The 19,773-nt window shown below is 34.0% G+C and overlaps 1 protein-coding gene across 1 annotated transcript; it reads right to left on the reverse strand.

Moving 5' to 3' along the window:
• Positions 1 to 6,175: 6,175 nt before the first annotated feature.
• On the reverse strand, positions 6,176 to 12,227 carry LOC124925643 (NADP-dependent malic enzyme-like). The gene is made up of 19 exons (XM_047465706.1): positions 12,005 to 12,227; positions 11,617 to 11,737; positions 11,464 to 11,538; positions 11,220 to 11,371; positions 11,016 to 11,121; positions 10,856 to 10,921; positions 10,582 to 10,677; positions 10,410 to 10,481; positions 10,131 to 10,214; positions 9,946 to 10,044; positions 9,821 to 9,868; positions 9,683 to 9,736; positions 9,344 to 9,442; positions 9,175 to 9,264; positions 7,177 to 7,254; positions 7,002 to 7,076; positions 6,821 to 6,911; positions 6,506 to 6,634; positions 6,176 to 6,421 (listed from the first exon to the last, which is right to left on the reverse strand). Exons 1-19 carry the CDS (start codon positions 12,151 to 12,153, stop codon positions 6,333 to 6,335), a joined length of 1,773 nt encoding a protein of 590 aa, XP_047321662.1. The 5' UTR covers positions 12,154 to 12,227; the 3' UTR covers positions 6,176 to 6,332.
• Between the last annotated feature and the right edge of the window lie 7,546 nt (positions 12,228 to 19,773).

Consider the following 19,773-nt stretch of genomic DNA (forward strand, 5'->3'; position numbering starts at 1 on the left):
TACCGTTTGTTTGATCAAGGCTAGACATATCGGTAGGCTGAGCAATAGTGTTAGACCGACTGATTTCCTCCGCTTGAGCCGAGGTGTCAACTTCCTGCTGTGTGGCAGCTTGATCTTGCTGGGTTTCAACAACACCCATTTGGTCATGGACAAACCGTCTGAAAACCGGAATCTCATCTTCATTATCAGAATGGATATTATGATTTTCCAATCTATTGTGTAGATCAAAGGATGATGTAGTGTTACTTTCAACTGATTCATCGAATACAACATGAAGAGATTCTTCCACGGTTAAAGTTCTAGTATTATATACTCTATATGCTTTATTAACCGCTATGTGTCCTAGCATTATCCCAATATCAGATTTTGCATCAAAAGCAGATAAGTAGTTTTTGCCATTAATGTGAATGTAACATTTACAACCAAAAATTGTAAGATACCAAATGTTAGGAATTCTATCAAAATATACTTCGTACGATATTTTATTGTGAAATTTGTTAATCAAAGACTGGTTTTGTGTATAACATGTAGTGTTGATAGCTTCAGCCCAAAATTTTTGAGCAACACCTGAGTCGGCTATCATAGACCTTGCGGCTTCTTTGAGAGTTTGGTTTCTTCTCTCAACCAGGTCGTTCTATTGAGGGGTTCTGTCACTGGACAACTCGTGTCTAATGCCGGATTCATCAAGAAATGCATTTAGAGTACTATTTGTAAATTCGGTTCCTCTATCACTCCTAATGTTATTTATACGTGTTGATTTTTCATTTTGTAAACGCTTAAGCAGTGTAACTAAATTGGATGCGGTTTCACTTTTAGATGCCAAAAATGTGACTCGTGTATATCTAGAATAATCATCAATAACGACCATAGTGTAATGCATACCACCTAGGCTGGTGACCCTAATCAGTCCAAATAAATCCATGTGAAGAAGGTTTAAACATCGGTTAGACTGAATGTGTCCTTTACTCTTAAAGGTTGATTTAGTTTGTTTACTCATTTGACATGCTGAGCACACCTTATCCTTATTAAATATTATATCAGGAATTCCTTCAACTAACTTTTTATTGCGGATATAGTTTAAGGTTTTGAGGTTTAGATGGTTTAACATTTTATGCCATAGCCAGGTTTGATCAGTTTTAGCTACCATGCAGACAGGATGCTCCACTTCAATTTTCCAGTCTACCTTGTATATATTTCCTAACCTATTTCCGGTTAGTAGTGTGCTACCCTGAGAGTTTTTAACTAAGCATGCATGTCTAAGAAATTCTACAGTATATCCAGCATCACACATCTGACTAATACTTAGCAGATTAAAATGTAGATTTTCAACTAGAAGTACATTGTTAATTGTTAAATTACCATGGGCAATCTTACCCTTGCCCACAGTTCTACCTCTTGAGTTTTCACCAAAGACTATCATTGCACCGGTTTCTATTTTGATGTCGGTCAAAAGGTTGTTGTTTCTAGTCATATGTCTGGAGCAACCGATGTCCAAGTACCACTCCGAATTTCCTAGCCGTTTCTTCATAACCTGTAAAATACACATATTTACAACTATTTGGTACCCACATTTACTTGGGTCCACAGTTGATTAGTCCCTTGGGTATCCAGACTTTAATAAGTCGGATAACTTTCCCGGTTATGGTTCTAATTCTTTTTCCTGTGCTTGGTTTGACATCTTTCTGTTGTTCTAAGAGTGCCTTATTTTGTAGTGGCTTTTGGTTTATTCTATGTGGTCGTGGATCGGTTTGTTTACCTACTGGCCGGTTGGCTTTCCTTCTCTCAGGATGAAGCCATTTTTCCGAGTCAATTGGACTTACATATTTTATTTTATTTTTTGGTTTTGAGTCACGTTGTTCTTCATTGTCGGTTAAAGAGCTCTTGACAAATCTTATAAAGGGAAGATTGTCTTTTGTGAGTTTCATCTCGTTGGAACAATTCCGGTTGTCGGATCTGTTGTTTTTGTATCCAAGACCAAATTTGCATTTGGGATGTCTTTGATACTTAGACATCTGGTTCACCGCTTCACTAGATCTTTTCCATGCGGCTATTCGATGCCTGGTTCGTGCATCTTCCTCTTCGGTCAACTCTTGAACTGACTCCTTGAGCTGTTTAGTCTCAGAGGATAGTTCAGGTGCTGCCTCGATTTCTAAGATTTCATCAGGTTGAATACTATTGGTTTCAAGATTGGGGGACCGGGGTGGTGCTATAGGGTCGGTTCTAAAGTTGAGTCGGGTTGGTACTAAGGTTAATATATTTGTATACTCTACTACCATGTTATTTAGTGCATTAACTAAATCATCTTTAGTAAATTCTTCACAAGAGAAATCAAATACCTCTTCTTCGTTTGCCATGAGACAAGAGAGTTCATCATTGCTGTCACTGTGAGCCCATAGACTTCCTCCATCATCGGCTATCAGTGCTTTCTGAATTTCCTTCCCTTTACCGGTTTGTGAGTAGTTGTTTCTTTGGTTCTGATCATCTGGCTTTCGGTCATCCCGTCTTGGTTTTCTGCATTTCCACCTGAAATGTCCCAAACAGTTGCAATTATAGCATTTAATATTAGATTTGTCACCGTAGTTATAGTTGTTATTTGTCGGATGACTTTTCTTCATGAATCTGCCAAACTTCTGTGCAAGCATTGTCATTGCATCCTCAGTGAATTGTTCAGCGGATTTGATCAGTGCGGCAGCTACAGGTTCTATAGATGTGACTAGTGCCTTAGTAGCGGTTGAGGTTGTTGCTTCATCTTCGATCCTGGATCTCATTTCAAACTCATATGCCTTCAGATCTTCGAATGCATCGTGTAGCTTCATCTTGTTTAGGCAGTTTGATTCTCTCATCACCATTGTCTTTATGTCCCATGCACTCAGAAGAGATCTTAACGCTTTGATGATTGTTTCCTTGTTATCATACTTCTTTCCAAGAGTTGATAGCTCATTTATTACATTTGTAAATCGGTCACTATACTCCCTCATGGTTTCTCCTGGCTTCAACTTAATGTTTTCAAACTTCTGGTAGCCACCATTATCTTGTTTTCCTTGGTTCTTTCATTTCCCTAATGAAGTTGAATCATTGTTTCCCATACTTCCTTTGAGGTTTTGCAATCTCTGACCTTATAAAAGGTATTTCTGTCCAAACCTTTGAAGATATGGTTTTTGGCGTGATTATCCAGATTGTTTCTCCTCTTATCCTCAGCTGTCCAATCCTTTCTGTCTTTATCAATCTTTATCGGTCCTTCAGACAGGATGAACGACATCTCATCATCCATAGTGATTAGGTGCAAGTGCGTGCATATCTTCTAGTTGGAGAAATCATCACCTTCTAGCATTGGAGACTTCTCGAAAGTCATGCATGCTTGCTTCGGGTTGCTTGAGTATTGGAACAAACTGCTCTGATACCAATTGTTAGGATCTAGATCGCGGATGGCGGACCGAGGTCTGGCCGGTTAACACTTTCTGACAACACTCAACGGTTGGCGTTTAATCCGGTTAGAGATTAACACCGGTTTCAATACTGCACAAACTGTCACAAACCCTTGAACCGAGTTCAAGTGCGGAAGTGGTTTGTTTCAGGTTGAAGCAACACACACAGGATAGATAAAGATAGGATCTGGAGAGTATCAGTTTGGAGAAAGTCGGTTTGAGGTTTAGTGAGTCGGTTAGAGTGATGTAAGTCGGTTAGGACAGTACGAGTCGGTTAGAAAGCGGAACCGGCAGAAAGTAAAGAACAAGACACAGTTTTTATGGATGTTCGGAGATGAAACTCCTACGTCACCCCTTCTTCTCAAACCACGAGAAGAATATTCACTAAGGAATACTCAACCACACTACACAATCGAGACTTATTTACTGCTCGATAAACACTCTTACAATTCTCACAAAAATTGTAATCACACTTCAGATGCACACTTAAGCTTTTAATCTTGTAGAGAGATAAACACAACTTGTAACTTGTAACTTGGGTTGTTGGCGCTCTTAATTGTTGTGTCTCTTGATTGTTAGATCTTATGACTGCATTTACTTCTCTTCAGCTCCTTCTTTTATAGGTGAAATGTGTCAACGGTCACATTTCTTCAACGGATACCTTCAAGGTAATCCTTGAATCTGATTGGTTAAACAGAGGTTCAACATTGCATTAATTGTGGTTTAAGCTTCCAAGACATAGAGTAGACCGGCTTCATTTGTCTTTTACTTGATATGGCAACTGTCGGTTGGCCAGTTGCCTACATCTGGAGAACTGCACATTTGACTTGTACCAAAATGGTAACTATTTCTTCAGGCAATCTTCTGCAGCCTTCAGAGTATCATCAGACTTGTATGGATATGGCAATGTCATAGTCTGATCCTTTAATATCATCTTCCGCAGATACTCAAAGTGTTCGTTTGCACCAATTTGTAGATTGTACTTAGTTTGATAATCTTGATTTCTTTCTTTAAGTAGTCTCATCGTCGGTTTTAGGTTGAATACTTCATTTCGGTTTAGGATGTCTACCGGTTGTTCATAGCTTCAGGTTAACCGGATAACTTCCGGTTTTGGATACATCCTTTGCTTTTTCTTTTAACCGGTTTGATTACTTGATCGGTTAGATTCTTGACCGTTCAAAGTTTTTGACCGTTCAAAGTTTTTGACCGTTCCTGCACAGGAAATTTGTTTTTGTTAAGTTCTTAATTTAATAGACTCATTATGGATACCACATTAATGATGCACTAATTTAGGGTCTTCCTTCTAATTGCCAATTAGTAGCGCACTAATTTAGGGTCCTAACTGCTAAATTAGTGACGCACTAATCTAGGACATGTCTTTTTAATTAATGATGCACTAATCTAGGCCATGTCTTTTAACTACCAATTAATGACACTAATCTAGCACATGTCTTCCATCTAGAATATTCCTTGGGTTTGGACTTACTAAGACGATTGAGTCTCCCTTTGGGCTAGAAATATTGAGGCACCGTGACAATTTGTAATGGTAAAATATTTTTATAAATTGATAATAAACTTAATTTTAGTTAATAATATAATAATAAATATTATTTAATTTAGAATTGAATAATAAAAAAATCTATAATTAAATTAACATCAAATGTATTTTGAAAAATAAATAAAACTATTAAGTTTATAGAGGCAAAATAGATACCTTGAAATTAGCCTCAAATATGTTGGTATAAAAAAATAAATTTATTAAATTTGGTGATTCGTTGATTGACGTCTAAATATAATTTCTGAAGTGAAAATTAAAACATATTTACTTATATATATACATATAATTTATAAATATTATTTTTGGTATTTAGTATATACATATATATCAATTTTTTTAAAATTAGTTCTAATAATTTAATAGACCACAAAATCGATATTTTTTATATTTTGCGATACGATATTTTTGATATGTCGATAATATCATTAATTTTTCATATCCAAATTATATTGCTATGAATTGCATCTACATGGTAAAATCATTCATATATTTGCCGCAAATCACATGTGCGGGGTTATCCATCAGACAATTTTGGTCAGAAATAACATATTTGTTTTTTTAGTGATGAGAAGAGAAAGAGAATGTGACAAAATGTTAGTAACTTATGAATATGATGAATCAATCCAAATGAAGAACTCTAATGAAGAAGAGATGAGAAGTTTTGAAGAATTGGGACAAGAATGCAAAGAAAATCAATTTGATTAGGAATTCTAAATAGAACTGATGGAAGGAGGGATCAATTTAATGATGAACTCTTCAAGAATTGGGACGTGATACCAAAACAAATTGGATGTGACCCTAGAAGAAATATATTAGAAACAAGATAAATTCTGAAATATAATAAGATGTACTTATTTATTGGTCTAGACTTTTTTCAAAAAAAAAAAAAAAAGTTAGCATGACCCTATGATTCCTACTTCAACCTAAAATGTTCTAGGTGGGTTATAGGTTATTATATAGATATGCATCATGTTTCCAGAAGAAGCCACGTGGCCGGACGAGAATAATTTTGAAGCTAAGCTTATTAGTAATTGTGTTGACTGCAGTAGTCTTATGGTTAAGTTTCTTTTACTTAAAAAAGAAGTAGAATGTCACTAATTTTAATGATGTTGAATCCAGAACAGCAGTGGATTAGAAGTTTGGTTTTTTTTTTTTGTCACTCATTATGAAAAGGAACAGAATAAACACTGTGGTTCAATGTTCATTCTAGACTTGAATGTACCAATTAAAACATACTTAAAATTCGATTGAGTTTACTCAGAAATCAACAAGATCAAGGATTCAATTCCAACTATTTATGTATATGTATTATGCAAAGGACCCTTCTGTATAATGAAATGTCAACGAGCTCAACGGTAGCTACGATAGATAGGACTGTACATACAGCTCTCAGCAAACTGGATGAGATCCTTAGGTCGGGGGAGACGAGAAGCCAGGCCTGAATTACAGAGAAAGGCAAAAGTTAGATGTAAAGAAAAAAGGTCTTTCTTTAAAACATGGTAGACATCACATATGATTTTACCCAAATCATATGCCTTGGCAGCTACTTGGGCAGCAATGTGGGCAGATATTTTTCTAATGTCTGCGAATGATGGGAAAAGTTGACCTTTTTCATAGCACTCCTCACTCACTTGAGATGCCAATGCCTCGGCTGTTACAGAAATGACAATAAATTTGAGAACAATAATATACCCTTAGGCCTTGTTTCATCTTGGATTATTTATATAGTCTAATATTGCCACTATATTAACACATAGCCTCACTTTATAATAGACACAAAATGGACACACAGAAATCTTCAGCCCTTATAAAACAAAAATGAGAGTTATGTACTTACAAGCCACTAAAAGCAAGTCATCATGCACCCGAATCGTACCAGACATGATTAAACCCAAACCGAACCCAGGAAATATGTACGCATTGTTTGCCTGAAATAGGAAAGAAAAAAACAATCTCTTTCGGATTGATATTGGAAAATTTCCCAAAACATATTTTGAGAAGGAAATAGCCACACAAACCTGACCAGGAGCAAAACATTTTCCATTATACTCAACAGGGTCAAATGGGCTTCCACTTGCAAAAATTGCACGGCCCTATATATGTACAATTACGACAGTATAATATAGTATAGTAGCCAAAATTCATAACTAATGATACTTCATTAGTGCAAGCATAAATGTGCCACATCTTTACCTCAGTCCATGTATAAGCTTCTTCGGCCGTACATTCAGCTTGTGATGTAGGGTTGGAGAGAGCCATTATGAGAGGTTTCTACAGAAAATTCATTCAAAATCTGTTAAAATCATATAAGCTTAAAATGTAACCATTTTCATAAAGCTTAAAATAACTAACAAGCTAGAATTTATAAAACTAACTAAAACATTAAGGAAACACTAACAATCGCGCAATGCTAAACAAGCAAATTAGTATACTGCACACTAACTTGACCACGACTACTAACCGCATTATTAACACTAACTGCAGGACTTCTCTTTATAAAAAATAATTAAAATAACTATGAATTATCCAATAGTCCCTCCCTTAAACTGGAATACATGTATTCAGCTTATACTAGATATTTTCACCCTTCTCATATGCCCTCTAAGTTTCTCAAACATCTCTAGTTTTAGTGCCTTTGTCATAATATCAGCTACTTCATGCTTCAGAGTTGCACAATGAATCAACTCGATCTCAACATCATCAAAGAAATCCCTAATAAAATTATATCTAATATATATGTGCTTGCTTTTTCCATGCAACAACATTTTAGACAAATTAATGGTCAAAATAATTATTTATTTTTAATAAAGCTCAACTTCTTCTAGGTGATGGTACACTTTCTTAACCCGCTGGTCTTGCATTAGAGGAGTTATCACATAATAAAGAACTACAATTACCTTAAAAGTGATTAAAAGTCTGCATTATCTTTTTCATCTAGATTTCTTGGCAAGCACATGAGGCAGCTGCAACAAACTCTGCCTCAGTGGTTGACTGAAAATGTTATTATGGGTTGCTTTCTCAAGGACCAGCCACTACTCTATCTCCAAACATAAAAACATATTCAGATGTACTTCTTCTATCATCAAGATCTCAAACATAGTCATTTTCTATGTCTCCCAAACCTTCAAACCTTCAAACCTTTCTTTCTTGTAAAGAATACCATAATCCTCATAACTTTCTTTGTTGCATTGAGATATTTGCAATAGGTTCTTCCATGTACAGACTAATTAATTAACCCACCACAAACATGATGTAGACCTAATTATGGTTAAATATATCAGACTTCCCATTATTTGCTTATACTTTACCAAATTCAATGTTTCATTCTTTTCTATGGCCTACATATCAAGTTTCATTTCCTTTACCCAAGATGGATGCACATGCTTCTTTAAAACTCGTAGGATCTTCATGAGACAGTGAATGCACAATTTGTATTTTCTTTATCATTTGATAGATCAATTCCACTCACATAATCCCTCTACCATAATAGTGCTCTTCTTGTTTTTGAACTAGTTTCAGTCTGATCTTAAAATGGAATGATTCTAGTTTCAACTTCGCCATTTGATTCATCATCGTCTTCATCATTTTCAGTTTCTAGTTCAGTGTCTGATGATGGGTCATCATTTATTTGCATTATCAATTGCTTTCTTAAATATCTAATCAGCCCATTTCAGATCATCTTTAGTTTCTTCTGGAGTCTCAGTACAAGCCATCAACATTATCTCTTCTTCTTCTTCATCCTCAATAGGCATTTATAACATTCATCGATATATTTATTAAACGCTCTTACTCTTCCTCTTTGTGAACTTCTTCCCCTTCCCCCTCCCCTCCTTCTGTCCCCTTCTCTTCGATCTAAGATTTGCTCGAACGTTATTCGAGATGTTTCACTTTACAGTATTTTGTCTTCGCCTCTTCAATCAGAGGCGAAATTCCTCATATTGTTCCTCACAATCTCTCTCGTGTATACTCTCTCACCAATACTCAGATGGTCTTTTCCATCTAATAGGGTTTTTTCGGTTTTATTAGTGACTCTGTACCAATGGTTAACATCAAATAAGTTTATAACTAACTAACAACTTTAATTAAATGGTTTCTAAAAATAACTAACTTATCATCATCGTCATCAGAAACATCATTTAGTTAAAGGGATATAGACTCTAATGTGTGTATGTCAGATATAAGAGAAAGAACCTCGTTGAAGGAAGCCATAGCTTCAATGACATCCTTGGTGAATTGTCTTCCAACCCCAGATGTTCCAATCAGTACAGTTGGCTTGATAGCCTGAGCGTATAGGGTCATTCATTAATTTCAAAATTTTCATTTATAGAAAAATAATAAGAAAGAAAGCAAGCATTCTCACATTTACAACATCTATGAGATCCTTAATGGGTTCATGCTCATGAGCCCATGGCTGCTTGAAATGTTGAAGGGATTCCTTACGAGAACTAACTAGCAGTCCCTGCAAGGAATATGCAAACATACATAACATATTTGGATAATTGAGCTTAGACCTTGTTGTTTGAGAGTTATTTGATTATTTAACCAAATAATCAAAAAAAAAAAATCATCAGACTAACACTTTTCTTCCCCATAAATGGATTATTTAAAAAGATAAACCTACATTAGACAAGCTCTTAGTATATTTGAAGAAGAAAGGTAAGAAACTAGGAATGGGTACGTAGTTTCTTTCTTTCATTACCTTTGAGTCCACAAGCCAAAATTTCTTGCGTGCCTCTTCCACGGGGATATCTGTCTGCCAATATGTTGAGCATTCAGTTAGTCCCTTAAGAAAGCAAACAAGTTGAAAGAAAGATCAGATGTTGTAAGAATAGAATACCTTTTTTGATATCTCAAGGGCTATCAGATCTGCTATGCCCGTTCCAGCCTCCAATCATGAAACAACAGAAGTTGATAAAAAGCTTAAAAGAAGGGGGAGGGAAATCAGGCAAAGGATGTATTCACCTCTCCAGCACCCAGAAACAAGAAAGTGTGATCTGCTAAGATTCCTCCGGTTAAGTTTAGAGCAGAAACGATACCAGCCAATACAACTGATGCTGTACCCTAGATCTCATAGTAAAGAACAAATACTTTTAAAAGCTAAAATATGTTTATGAAAAATATCCATCCATATATTTTATTCATGTTACCTGTATATCGTCATTAAAGACAAGATGGGTCGTGCGATATTTATCTAGAAGCTTGAATGCATTGTGATTGGCAAAGTCTTCAAACTGAGTTAAACAAATAACAAGTTATAAAAAACAGGATATATACTAAATGATAAAGGGTAGAATTGCAAAAACATAATCTCTAGTATTTCAAATATTAAAATGGTTCATTCGAAATTTGGGAGTCTTAAAAAGTGGAGTAGTTATAAAATTCCATAAATTGCCTTACCCATTATCTAATGGTAAAAAGTGTTATACCTGAACCAGGATTTTTTCGCCATAGTTTTGCTTAACTGCAGACATGAACTCCTCTAAGAGGTCATCATATTCCTATATTGAGGAAATGAGAATCCATATGAATCTGTAGATTTATATACAAATAATGACTCTTTTACACTTGTTTTTTTTGGGTAGGGGAAAATCATTAAACCTGCCCTGTTGCTCTGTTTTGTTTAAGCCCGATATAAAACTCATCATTCAACAGCTTCTCATTGTTTGTGCCAACGTCAATTGTTATCGGTAAACACTGAAATTGAGATATAAAATATCAACCAAATCACACCTATGAATTTAATATAAAGACCTGTGTGATTAATTGATCTGAGTTCATGAAAAATAGAACTCATTAGTTATTGATCTAATCAATTTTCTAAATAGTTTCATGGGAGGTGATTATGTTCCATGCTGTAAAAGTAAATTCATACAGCTGATGGGCGGACTCCTCCTAAAGCTGTATAGAGTGAAAGTTTACCAACAGGAATACCCATTCCCTACAAACATTAATAATCAATGGATTAAAATTTTCTATCCAGTTATAGATTCTACACATAAAACAAAATGACGACAAGGAGGCAACAAAAGTACCTGGCAGCCTAGATCTCCAAGTCCCAATATTCTTTCACCATCCGTTACAACAATTACCTGAATGTTCTTCTCAGGCCAGTTCTTCAGCACTTCAAGAATCTTCCCCCTGAAAAAAATGTACCAAATCAGGATCCCTCTTGTAACCTCGCATAGAACACACACACACAAAAGAAAATGATCATGTTAGGAGCATAATATTCATACTTTTCTTTCAAACTGATAAAGAGACCCTGAGGACGTCTGAATATACTCCCATATTTCTGGCAAGCTTCACCCACTGTTGGAGTATATACAACTGGGAGCAATTCCTGAACATTATCTATCAGAAGCTTGTAAAAAAGTCTTTCGTTTCTCTCCTGCCAACCAAAAAGAAAAGATAAAGCATTTAGAAATGCCTTTTTTGGAACTATTATTCATCCCACAAGATGAAATGATCATGATCAACAACCTGAAGATCCATCATTGCCATGTATCTTTGAAGAGGAACTTGATAGTTGCGCATATTAATCATCAGTTTCTTCTCCTGCTTGCATCAAAGTAAGATTGTTTTCTTTTGTCTAAACAAATACCATAAGAGGAGAAAGAAAAAATTGCATATAACCTGAAGCTCCTGAGATAAAACTGCTGGAGGAAGAAGGCCACACAAATAATGAGCATCTCTCTCCTTTTCAGTGAAGGCAAGTCCTTTATTGTAATGTGGATCACGTAACAAACTATACCCACTGTAATAATAAATAAATAAATAAAACAAAACCCTTTAGAAAGAAAAATATCATCTGTTCAACGCCCAACTACATTCACATATATGATCGATTGTGTCGTAGAAGCTAGCTATATAATAAGAGGTCAAGATTCATTTAAACTGCGGAAATCGTTTATATCTCTCTGTGTATGTATGTATGTATAATAAGAAACTCATCCACATGACACATTGAAGAAGACAAAATAAAGGCAACCAAAATGAAATGAAAAACTTAAAATAAGATTACCTAGCAACCGAGATTGTCCACGGCGTCACAAGCTGATCCTCAGTAGCGCTATCCTCACCATATGTATCGTGAACGCCACCACCCACACCGAATTTGTCATCTATTTCAGCTACAGGAGAATCGCCGCCGCTGCCTTTTCCGCTCCCCATTGCAAACCCTCCTCACAACACTTTCACTGATCGCTTCTGCCGAATAAGTGAAAAAAAAAAAGTATAATAGCACAAATTGCCCAAAAAAGAAAAACTCCGTAATAGAAGCTGAATTAGGAGCGAGTCTCCTGAAACCCACTTACCTTATAACTAACTAACGAACCCCAAATAGATCCAATCTTATTTTATTGTTTTTTTATTTCGTACGAACTGTCTGACTTTTTTTTATAATCCTAAATAAATTATCAGAATTTTTTTCTTTTACACGGTCAAATATTATATTTATAAAATATTTCCAAGTTGGATTCATCCAATATTGGTAAGAGAAGATATTTGGAGTAAATTTAGAAGAATAAAAAAATTACATGGATGTTACCTATAGGGGTTATTTTAATTTTAATACTACAATACATGAATCTCACTCATAAAATATATATATATATAGAAATGAAACATTATCTTGTTGATTTTTTCTCTTTGTACATGTGGGCGTTACTTTAGTGGATACAAACAATGACTGTGTTTTGGTAGCATCATTTTTGTGTATATGTGTCACTTTATGGATTATTTCAATACTACTCATACATGCATTGCATGTATTCTACTCATAAAATAACACTTATACATAAAAGTGAAGCATCACCGTCCTCATTTGTTAATTTTTGTTTTCTTAACGACAAGTGGAGGCACTACTTGTATAGGTAGCATACTAACCCTATATGTTATTATACTAACCCTATATATGATACAACAAATCGATCACAAGGTGATACTTCATTTTTGTATATATATATGTCACTTTATGAGTAAGATACAAATAATGTTGGGTTATAGTAGCTTACTAACCTTATATAGTAAAGTGCCATAATCCACCCTCTAATTGACTCATCCCAATCTTTAAATTTCATTATCTCTTCCCTCTTTAAATTATTATTAATTAAATATATATGCATTCAATTATTATATATATTTTCAGAATACTATATTAGTTAAAAATATTATTATGTTATATATATTTAATGAGAATTATATATATATATATATATATATATATATATATATTATTTACCAGTAACACAAAAATTATAACATAATAATTTTTAAATCATTATTATAAAATATATATATCATGATAGGATTGAGAATTTAAAGAGAAATTTTTGCATTAAATTATTATTATATTATATATATATATATATTTAGGAGAAATAACATAATAATTTTTAAATTATTATTAAATATATATTATAATAATATTATAATATATATATATATATAATAATTGAATACATCATTTCCTTAATATTATTTAAGAGGAGTGATAGAGAGAGAATTTGGTGAGAGAATGACTTTCACTTTCATTGGTTGGAAAATGTAAAGTAGGAGGAAAGAGAGATTATGACAAGTCATTCCCTCACCAAATTCCCTCACCTAATCATTTCTCATTATTTAATTTGTATATATTTAATTAATAGTGATTTTAAATCATTATTTTATTTTTATAAAAAATATATAAAATAATTTAATATATTATTTTTTTTCTTTAAATTCATATAGCATTACCATTTAAAAGAAAAAATAAAGGAATTTAAATGTTGTTTCATGTGTCAATTACTTTTAAAGATTGACTTGGTCAACTGAATGGATTCAGGTATTCGTACTATGAACCTTTTTTTTCCCTCATATTTTTTTTCGTGCAGAATGACGTGATTACACATATTATCTCCCCTAATTTTGTTTTTTATCACTCATCTTTTTTAAATTACATCAAATATATAAATTTACTTGAAAAAATTATAAATTTGAAATTAATTTATTTTACTTAAAACACTTAAAAAAAATATCAAAATATATAAAATATGCATTGTACTATGACAAACCACATAAATTCACAAAAATATATTCAAACACTATTTTTAATTTATTTAATATTATTTGTTGTTAATATTTTTTATTGAAATTAATATCTTAAATACATATTTAATCAGAACAATAATATTAAGAAATCAATCATAAAAGTTCAATTAAAAAAATTAATTACCTGGATAGATCTTAAGTCATATAAACATTTATTTCTTTTATTGATGATGATTTAATTTGTTTTGAGTTAAGTAAATAATTTTATATTTTTGTTAAAAAAATTGTATAATTAATTATATATATATATAATACACTTTAATTTTTTATTCATACCTTTTACATTACCAAAATTTCGGTTTAAATCATACACTCTCACCTTTAAATTACATAAAATTGTTAATTTATAATTTTATTTATAAATATTTAATTTAAATGACTAACTATTGACAATTTTCACCACATCAATGTGACACTCTGAGTTATATATTCATTCTTGTCCCCTCCAAAAATATAACTGACGCATAACCATAGTTTTTCATCTAAAATGGTTGATGGAGCTTATGGGTTATTATATTATAATGTATAAATCCAAAATACATTGTCTTTCTTACTTTACTTTATTCACATTAAAATAATGAAAAAAATCTGGCACATAAGCACTTAATTATTCTCCTTATTACAATTTTTTTTTTAAATCAAACAAGAACTAACATGACATCCCGCATAAATTCAAAACGTTTTTAGATGAAATTGAACTTGTGAAATTTTGATCTTTTAAGCAAACTCTTACAACAGAGCTACCTCACATCCCCTCCTTAACTTTAATATAATACAAAATTAAAATATACACAAACTATCTCTAAAACACAAATAATAAATACATTTTAACTAAAAATAATATATCTTTGTAATATCACCACTACTATATACAATTTAGGCAATACTCACTTTCATCATAATTACTTAGTATTTAATTATTTTTTCTCCACTAAAAATAAACTTTGGTTTACTAATCTTATGAATATGTTTATCATATTTATCGTGACCTCATTCACATATTTAACCCTCATTACTCCATATAAATGTTTATAATTTGTTTTAAATTGGTACTCACGAGAGTTAAATTTTGGTCTTGTAAACACTTTAACAATTAAACTATTAATATATAATTGATATGACTAACTATGATGTATGATGTGATGTCCCACATCAAGAATCATGATAAATTGAAATACTTATAAGAGTGATGCTAATATATTATATATATGTCTTTCATGAGTACCTTTTAAGTTTGGGGTTTGTTTGAGGGTATACATATTTTATTTCGTCTACCCATTTTTAAAAAGCTCTTTAATGTTTCTTTGAAATGATATGTCATATTAGTCAATTTTCCATTTGAATACTCTATCTTTAAGGGTGGTTCGTATAATCTGAAAATTGGTTGGTCATATGTCTTAAATATCCTTTCGTGTGATCCGTCAATAGAGGGGATGCAACGAAGAACTTCAATTGTAAAAACAACCTCATGTAGTTTTTCCATAAAGACGACTACAAAATTCAGCAAACCAATATAAAGAAGCGCAACCGGTATTATCTCTTCGGTTTTATAAAGACGGCGCAACCGGTAGTATGATCGGTTATCTGTTCGGTTATTTACTTAAAGAAGCGCAGCTGGTATTATCTCTTGGGTTTTATAAAGATGGTACAACCGGTAGTATGATCGGTTATCTGTTCGGTTATTTACTTAAAGAAGCGCAACCGATATTATCTCTTCGGTTTTATAAAGACGTCGCAACCGGTAGTATGATCGGTTATTTGTTCGGTTATTTACTTAAAGAAGCGCAACCAATATTATCTCTTTGATTTTATAAAGAAGGTGCAACCGGTAGTATGATCGGTTATCTGTTCGATCATTCATAAGAAGCGGAACCAGTAGACCAACCGGTAGTGGATCGGTTCGGTATTAGAAATCGGCTCTACCGCTTAGAAAGTTGATTGGTAGACTTATCGGTTATATGTTATAAAGCGCAACCAGTAGTTTTTCCAGTAGTCTGACCGGTAGTATCTTCGATCTCTTATACATGAAGCGCAATCGGTAGAATGACCGGCCTTTACTCCAAAAAGCGGAACCGGTAGTATTCTTACTTCGGTATTGGTATATGCGGAATCGGTAGTATCTATCCAACGGTAGTTTGCCCGGCTATTTACAAAAGGCGCAACCGGTAATTACTTTCCATATCGGTTATATACACGGAAGCAGCCATATAACGCTAATATCTTCGGTCCTATCTCAAGAAGCGCAACCAGTTATATGCTAAAATAGTTTTATACGAAGTGCAGCCGATAGTTTCCTATTCAGTGTTATGCAAAACAATTTCGATAAATACATAGGGCAGTCTTCACATGTCCAAACTGTATTATTGTCATTTTAATACAAGTCTGATAAAACCTTCTTGGGAGCAGATGTCTGCCAATTTAACCTTAATTATTATTTTGGTGCAAATCTGATAAAGCATTTTGAGAGCAGTTGCTTGCCATATTATTCCAGACAGTGTAATCATTAGAAGACAAAATCGTATGCTGATCTGCTCCTCGGAAATCATTAATCAAATTAATATCATGTTGACTTATTATCAAACAAGATCAAAGGATATGTCAAAGTTGTACTACATCGATCTTTAACCAATCAAGTTCAAGAAATGAAGTACTATCAAGGAAATATATCCGTTAAAGTTGAAGAATATGATCGTTGTCATATTTCTATTTAAGAGAACAAAGCTCAACCGGATTGAGTACCTCGAGCACCTTGCATACATTGAAAAACCTTTTGTACAACCTTTTACTCAAGCTATCTGTCTTACCAGTTATTCAACATTCACAAATGTTAGAACCTTACAAGTGTGTATTACAATTTCATTTATTCTGTGTGAGTGGTGAGTATTGTAAGTTGACAAAATCTGTTTGTGTTCAATAGAGTGAAAGTATTAAGAGGTCGAAAACGAGCTGTTATTAAGCATCGGTTGTTTGACATAAACATTGTAAACGATCTGAATATTCTAGTGAATATCCTTCTCAAAGGTTTGAGAAGAAGGGGTGACATAGGAGTTTTATCTCCGAACATCCATAAATCCTGTGTTATGTCCTCATATTACTTTGTGTCCTCTTATTGCTGTCTAAACCATGCATTCGTTGTTTCAAGTTGAAACAATTATTTCCGCACTTGAACTCAGTTCAAGAGTTTGTGACAACTTGCGAAGTATAGAGACCGATACTAACCTCTAACATAATTATTATCAATCGGCGTGTGTGTATGTTCACCTTTGTGAGACCCTAGTCTCTTTTGGCGATCCCAATCCTAACAAGTGGTATTAGAGAAACTAGTCTCTATACTCAAGCAACTAGACGTCAGCATGTCTTACAGTGACAAGGCTCCACTACTCGAAAGCGAAGACTTTGTTGATTGGAAGCTACGCATGCAACTACACCTAACCACCATAAACGATGACATGATGTTTATCATCTCCGACGGTTCAATAACGATTGACAAGGATAGGAACAAGTGGACGAGTGAGGACAGAAGAAGGAACAACCTCGACAATTTTGGCAGAAATGTCATATACAAAACCTTGGACAAGAACATGCTCGCTAAAATTAGAGGATGCACTACTGTAATAGAAGTATGGGAGACAGCCATTCAGCGTCACGAAAGAAACGAGCGAACAAAGGAAAACAAGATCATGGTGGCTACTAAAAAATTTGAAAATATCAAGATGCGCCCCGGAGAAACAATAAAGGAATTTGGTGACTGTTTCACAAGAATTGTGAATGAACTCTCACTTCATGGAAAGAAATACGACAACAAAGAGACAATTGTCAAAGCTCTAAGATCACTTCCTAGCGCTTGGGATGTCAAAACCATGGTGATGAGAGAATCAAAAGGTCTTCATAAGATGAAGTTACATGATGTCTTTGAAGATCTGAAAACCTATGAGTTTGAAATTAAATCAAGAAATGAAGATGAGGCCTCAACTTCAACAACTACCAGAGCTTTGGTGACCTTCGTGGAACCGGCAGCTCTAGTACCTATCAAGACAGTCGAATAGTTCAGTGATGATGCAATGGTTATGCTGACCAGGAAGTTCGGAAAATTCATGAAGAAGAACCAACCCACCAACTCTTATAGCTACAACAACTGTAACGGTAATAAAGCTAATGTTCATTGTTTTAATTGTGATGCCTTAGGTCACTACAGGTCGGAGTGCCGGAAGCCAAGAAGAGACGACAAAAAGCCAACCGATCAGAACCAAAGGGAAGATCGCCAATCAAACAATCAAAATAAGGAGATCCAAAAGGTCTTATTAGCTAATGATGGTGGAAGTCAGTGGGCACATAGTGATTCAGACAGTGACGATGAAGGAATCCAATGTCTTATGGCAAACGAGGAAGAGGTATTCGACTTTACCTCTAAGGAATTCACTCGAGAAGATTTGATTACTACACTCAATGAAATGGTCATTGAGTATAGGAATATGTCTAATCTCATACCAACCTAGTTAAATAATCAAACTGGTGGAATGATTGAACTATCCTCTGAGAATGAGAAGCTCAAGGAGACAGTTCAACTGTTGACTGAAGAAACGAAAGAACCAAATACGTGATTGTTGCATGGAAGAAATCTGGAGATGTTGTGAGCCAGATGACGAGTCATCAGAGACCTCCTAACTGCAATTTCGGTCTAGGTTATGACAATAGCATCCCAGATAATTCATGCAAAGAGTTGAAACTCAATAAAGACAAGCTACCATTTATAACTTTTATCAATAGTACTTCAACCAACAATGAAGCAAGTTACGACTCAAAACTGGCAAAGGAACCAACATATGTAGGACCAACCGACAAGTCACGCTGGCTTAATCTTGAGAGAAGGAAAGTCAACCGGCCGGTTAAACAATAACACAACAAAAGGGCAGAAAAGGTTCATTAAAGATCATCACCACAATATAATGAGGTATTCAAAGGCAGACAGAGAGATGTCAAGCCTGATACAAGTAGAACTATTAAGATTACCACATGGAGATTCATTCGAATAATTCGAGTATGGATCCCCAAGGGACTAATTAACCGTGGACCCAATTAAATATGGGTACCAAAAAGGTGTAAATAGTTGTATTTTGCAGGATAAACAGAGTAAACACTTAGAGGATTCAGAATGGTATTTGGACAATGGGTGTTCAAGACACATGACAGGAAACAGCAAGTTGTTGACCGACATTGTGAAAGAATCTGGTTCAAAGATCATTTTCGGTGACAACTCTAAGGGTAAGCTTGTCCATGGTAACCTAACCATAAATAACGTGCTACTTGTTGAAAATCTATGCTATAACTTACTTAGCATTAGTCAAATGTGTGATATATGATATGTTGTTGAATTCCATAAACAATCATGCTTAGTTATGAACCAACAGGGAAATACTTTATTGACAGGGCATAAGATAAGAAACATTTATAAAGTAGATTGAAAGACTAAATGTCCTAACTCTGTTTGCATGATTACTAAAAATGATCAAAATTGGCTTTGGCACAAAAAACTAAATCACTTGAACTTTAAAACAATCAACTATATTTGCACTAAAGAGTTAGTTCAAGGCATTCCTAATATGAAGTTTTCAAAAGATAAGGTATGTTCTGCTTGTCAGATGGATAAACAAATTAAATCAATGTTTACAAGTAAAGGAAACATTCAATCCAGCAGATATTTAG

The sequence above is a fragment of the Impatiens glandulifera genome, chromosome 2, assembly GCF_907164915.1.
Source record: "Impatiens glandulifera chromosome 2, dImpGla2.1, whole genome shotgun sequence".
Classification (NCBI taxonomy): Eukaryota; Viridiplantae; Streptophyta; class Magnoliopsida; order Ericales; family Balsaminaceae; genus Impatiens; species Impatiens glandulifera.

What these genes read in the sequence shown, in the direction of transcription:
- LOC124925643 (XM_047465706.1), bottom strand. Translation starts at nt 12,153, where the DNA reads ATGGGGAGCGGAAAAGGCAGCGGCGGCGATTCTCCTGTAGCTGAAATA. An exon ending in TGGACAATCTCGGTTGCTAG is followed by an intron (nt 11,738 to 12,004) that starts GTAATCTTATTT and finishes TTATTATTACAG; the next exon opens with TGGGTATAGTTTGTTACGTG. An exon ending in AATGTTTTGCTCCTGGTCAG is followed by an intron (nt 6,912 to 7,001) that starts GTTTGTGTGGCT and finishes TTCCTATTTCAG; the next exon opens with GCAAACAATGCGTACATATT.